The sequence below is a fragment of the Epinephelus fuscoguttatus genome, linkage group LG2 (genome assembly GCF_011397635.1).
Source record: "Epinephelus fuscoguttatus linkage group LG2, E.fuscoguttatus.final_Chr_v1".
Lineage (NCBI taxonomy): Eukaryota > Metazoa > Chordata > Actinopteri > Perciformes > Serranidae > Epinephelus > Epinephelus fuscoguttatus.
Window position 1 is genome coordinate 1,328,617 of NC_064753.1, and position 5,563 is coordinate 1,334,179.

The 5,563-nt window shown below is 41.0% G+C and overlaps 1 protein-coding gene across 1 annotated transcript; it reads left to right on the top strand.

The window, feature by feature from the left end:
* The first annotated feature begins 455 nt into the window (after positions 1–455).
* On the top strand, positions 456–5,563 carry LOC125905502 (uncharacterized). Its single transcript, XM_049603487.1, has 2 exons — positions 456–1,451; positions 5,415–5,563. Coding segments are annotated over exons 1-2 (690 nt in total). The 5' UTR covers positions 456–762; the 3' UTR covers positions 5,416–5,563.

Below are 5,563 nucleotides of genomic sequence, written 5' to 3' on the forward strand. Positions count from 1 at the left end.
TCTAACCACTTCATCCTCTTGAGGGTCGCGGGGGGGCTGGAGCCTATCCCAGCTGACATTGGGCGAGAGGCAGGATACACCCTGGACAGGTTGCCAGACTATCACAGGACTGACACATAGAGACAAACAACCATTCACGCTCACATTCACACCTACGGACAATTTAGAGTTACCAATTAACCTAGTCCCCAATCTGCATGTCTTTGGACTGTGGGAGGAAGCCAGAGTGCCCAGAGAGAACCCATGCTGACACGGGGAGAACATGCAAACTCCGCACAGAAGGGCTCCCACACCCGGGACTGAACCAGCAACCCTCTTGCTGTGAGGCGAGAGTGCTAACCACCACACCACCGTGCCGCCCCTGTAGGTAATATTAATTATTAATATTAATATTAATTAATATTATTACGTTCATTAATGCTGTTGTAAGCTACTGTCATTACCGTCTGTCCTGCATCTCTCTCCCTCTCTGTCTCTCTCTCCCTCTCTCTCTCTTTGTCTCCCTCTCTCTCTCTCTCTCTCTCTCTCTTTGGCTGCCTTTACACTACCATGTCTTCATGCCCAGTTCCGATTGGTTGCCTACATCCGATTTTTCCTGACTGCTGTTTACATTTTCTATAGAAGTGAGCCATATCTGATATCTGTATTTACATCTCCTTTGCTTGTGTCACCGGTCTGGCTTGCGTGAAACAACCCGCATGCGCAGACGCAGTTTGGCCAACAAAGCGGAAGAGGAAATTGGCAGTCGAGTTGTAAACAAAGATGGACGCTGAGGAAATAGACGTATGTTGTCAAGCACTGTTTTTCCAACGCACTTTCAAAAGTGCACAGAACATTTGCGGCATTTTAATGTGGAGGAGAAAGAAGAGAGCCGTTATTAAGGCCTGGGCATATGCTGCAGTTATCGCTGCCACGTCGGTTCAGTGCAACGTGTGGGCACTGGAAAGGACTCAAGATTGGTGGGATCGTGTTGCGGTAAACTGGAACCAGGAAGAATGGGTCAGCAACTTTTACATGCGGAGAGAAACGTTTAACATGTTGTGTGAGCAGCTGTCGCCAAGGCTCTCCTACAAGGATACAAAATTTCGCCAGGCAATCCCAGTGCAGAGGCGTGTAGGAGTCGGACTATGGTGGTTTGCTACAGGAACTGGTTATCGCACATTGGCGCATCTGTTTGGTATCAGCGAGGCATCAGTATGCCTGATTGTCCGCAAGTTTACCCAGGCCGTACGATATGAAATGCTGCACGAATACATCAAACTACCAGAGGATGAAGTGCTCCAAACTGTCCTCGATGGGTTCAGTAACTGCTGGGGGTTCCCACAGTGTGCTGGGGCTATCGATGGAAGCCATATCCCCATCATTGCTCCTGCTGAAAACCACACAGATTACTTCAACCGAAAGGGATGGCATTCCATGCTGCTGCAAGCAGTGGTGGACCACAGATTTTGGTAAGGACAGATAGGCTATGATTTATATTTTGATGACTATTGTTTTTCTCAATTACTTAGGCTTGATTATCGATTGTAACTTAAATTAAAAAAAACAAAAAAACATTACATATATTTCAGGGAATATCAAATGCAGTGTAATAAACCTCAAATGTAATCATAATTACCTAAATATAGGTGCAGCTATGATGTACATGCATTCTATCGTATTATCACATCTGAGTCCTCATCTTGGTCACAGACTTCTACAACACAACCATGTAAACTGTTAAAACATGTTCTTAAAATATTGCACAAAAAACAAACTCATACCACTATTGTAATATTAGCCTCTTGAACAATGTATTCCAAAAGCTCGTGGGCTGATTGTCATTAAGGTGTACCTATTAGTGTCATGTGGAATCATTATTTTTATATTGCTACATCTGCATGTATATAAGCCCAGGCACAACAGATGGAAATTAGCATTGCACTACATCTGGTGCAATATATTTATTGTACACTGTCCCTGCTTTAAATAAACCAATATATGAAATGATGAAGAATGAGACTTTTCAAGGATTTCATTCTTTATATTGGCCTACTTAATGTCTCTGTTTCTATCACTGTCTATACTCCACTGATTATTTTTGTCATTACTAATAAGCAATTTTTTCTTCATAGTTTCACAAACATTAATGTGGGGTGGCCAGGGAATTCAGAAATCTATGACACGGGAGAAAGAGGAGTCCTTTTTCTAGATGTGAGGTTTTTTTCTTGGACATTCAAACTTGCACATGGGTCTTTTCTGTCCTCATAAATTATGATATACCACAATAACAACTGACCTATCTGTTGCCATGCATAGTTAAAAAAAGGCCACACTATTTTGCTGTTCTTGGTAAAAATGAGTGTGGCCATTTTGTTCATCCCCACATAGCAACAGGTAGGTCAACATTTGGATATTTGACTAATGACAGATTAGTAGATAGGATTTGATGTTGTCATTCCGTATGTATCATTGATATTAAAGGGATAGTTCAGTTTGTTTTTTTTTAAGTGGGATTGTATGAGGTACAAATACCCTCTAAATATATTAGGTGCAGTAGATAGCTCTCTGCTCTCCTCAGTCAGCCACAGCAACACAGCGAACCTACAAGAACTCCCATCTCAAAATAATACCACAGTTTAAGTGTATGCCATAAATACTTTTTTCAGTGCATTAATTGGTCAGAAAAAAGAAGTTTATCTGGAACTAACCAACTCACGTCATGTACTCCTCCGCACATCCTGCGTGCTGAACTCGCCAGCTCCGTGTTGACTCATAGGCGGAGTGATTCAGTGCACCGCAGAGGAATATGTGACGTGAGTCCGTTAGTTCCAGAAAAAAATGAAAAAATCTTTCCAACCAATTAATGCACTGAAAAAAAGTATTTATGGCGTATATTTAAACTGTGGTATTATTTTGAGATGGGAGTTCTTAAATACGCTGTTTGTGTGGTGTACACTTCCTTGTTTATGGCTGCTTCTGTGTCCTGCGCTGCTGTTGCTTACTGAGGGTTAGCTGAGAGCTGTCTACTAGCGATGGCCTCATGAATCATTTTCTTTATTTTCTCAGCCCACTAAATGGCGCTTTTTGTTCAACAAAAGGTTTAAAACACACTGAATTGCCATTCTTTGAGCCTCTCTCTTTAAACCAAAGAGTGCCATCTAGTGGGCTCAAAAAATAAAGAAAATGCTTCATAAGGCCTCATTCGGCCATCACTACTGTCTACTGCAGCTAATATATTCAGAGGGTATTTGTACCTCATACAACCCCACTTCAAAAAAACTGAACTATCACTTTAATGTGCAAGTGTATACATATCTTTTCTGTATTTGCATATTCAAAATGTGATCACAGTATTTTACTTTAGTATAAGCTTTAATGATATATTTTTCTTTATTTTAATGACCTCAGACCACAGAGGAGATTGGAGGCACAGCAGTGCCCATCATGCTGGTGAAAACAATGCCAATGTAAAGTCAATTAGGGTCCTCTCCCGTGGTGGACACACGGATTCCCTGATTCAATCACGTCACGTCAACCTCGTTTTCCTCAATGATATCTTTAACATTCCTGTACACACACAAAAACGCGGAAGTGTCCTTGATAACTCAACAATATGACAGGTTAATGTCAAGGCCATAAAATAAAATAAATGTATTTTGCCAGCTTTTGATAGCGTAGGGCTTTAAGAGCATTGTGCTGTGGGCGGATGGGGCGCGTTCCACTACTGTTTTGTAGCTGCTGTCCGCCGTCTGTGGGCTTAATGCCATTTCAGATTGCCATCCGTCTGCCATAACTGAATCCAAACGCTACTAATAAATAAATAAATAAGAAGATAAAAATAAGGCTGAGCACGGAAGAACCAGAGAGGAAACACCATCACATGGAGCCATCTGCCCCGAGAGGGACCCAACTGCAGTCAAGATGGCCGACTAGGGCGCCGCCATATATCTAGTCTATACCGGAAAGTTGGAAAGTCCCAAGCGGAAGTTTCTTCTTCGTGTAATTTTTTGCTTATTCCATGGCCATACTGATTAGCGGGTTGTGTTCAGAGAACGAGAGAACGGTAAGAAAAATAATCTTTTAATTATCACCCAACGAGTGTGGTATGGTTTCTAAGATGTAATTCGTGCTATTTACAAATGCGATGCATCGAAGAATTAGAGCGTCATGTCTCATAAAGGCTGTTTCTCCGCTTGACTCGATGGTCTGGGCTAACGTTAGTTTAGCCAAAGAAAGTACGCAAAGTCGTATGGCAATTTTTTCAGCGTTTTTGGTGTGTGTATTACCCTATACACACACACGCGCATATTTATTTCTTACATATATATGTATGTGTGTGTATAAATAGATACAAACAGTCAGTGTGGGTCAAAATGCCGTAACAGGCTGTTTTATTATGGTGGAGGGTCGCTAACATCAATTTGAAAAGTTAAAAAGTCAAATATTTCGCTGCAGGTGGTGGTGGCACACCGGTCAGCAGGCTGGTGCACTGGCAGTATACTATATGTGAACAAAACAAGAAATAATTAAATGCCAAAACTAGAAAACAAAATAAACCCTCTTTACCCCAACAGAAACACACCCAAATTAATACCAGTGCCACAGCAAACCTTAAAGGATAACACCACAAATCGACAGGTGAACTCCCACTGCACCAGCTGCTCCTGTGACCAAAGGCCAACACCAGCTGCAGCACTACAACAAAAAAAACAGAGTTATAAGTTAGCCATGTACTCCAACTACTAAAAACAAAATCCAAATATAATAGTAGGCCAGAACGGCAATCAGCACTTTCCCTGTAAATTTAACAGAGCACATGTTAAATCTCAGGCTACAGACATGCAAACAATGGTTGATAATAAGGAGGCATTCTCATACCTTGCCCTTGGCACTACTGTAGGACTGTTAGGACCCTTTACAAAAAAAAGAATAAATTATTGGCAGACCCACATATTTACACAGTTTCTATATTTACATACTATATACAAATAAAATACCTCAGGGTGCAAAATATATATATATATATAATAGTTCGTGTGATCCTGGTCACATTATTATTACCATCAAGGAACATATCTGTTGCCCGGACATAGAACTGTTGGCTGTTGGACTCAGGCCGTGTTATTTGCCAAAGGAGTTTTCACATGCTATTATTATTATCCCTCCTCATCCTCATCCATCCTTCAATCATGTCACCAGGGCAACGACACTTTGTTTTTGTTTTTTTACACTAGTATGTGTGCCACTGCTGTATATATTGTTGCATATATTCTATTGTATTGTACATATTGTTGTACATTTTATATTTCTATATGTTATATATTATACTACAGTCTTTGTTGAATAGGAGCAACTGTAACACTAACAATTTCCTCGGGATCAGTAAAGTATTTTGATTCTGATTCTGATTCTGATATATTCTTTTCTTCCAGATGCACCCTTCTATAATTGAAACAGGCTGAAGTGCACAACCGTGTCGCCATCTGTGTTTGCGTGTCCTCTCTGCCCCAGATTCACTACCAAAACGAAAAGTGTCATCCAGAGGCACTTGGCGAATCATGAGGCAAATGCAGTGCATTTC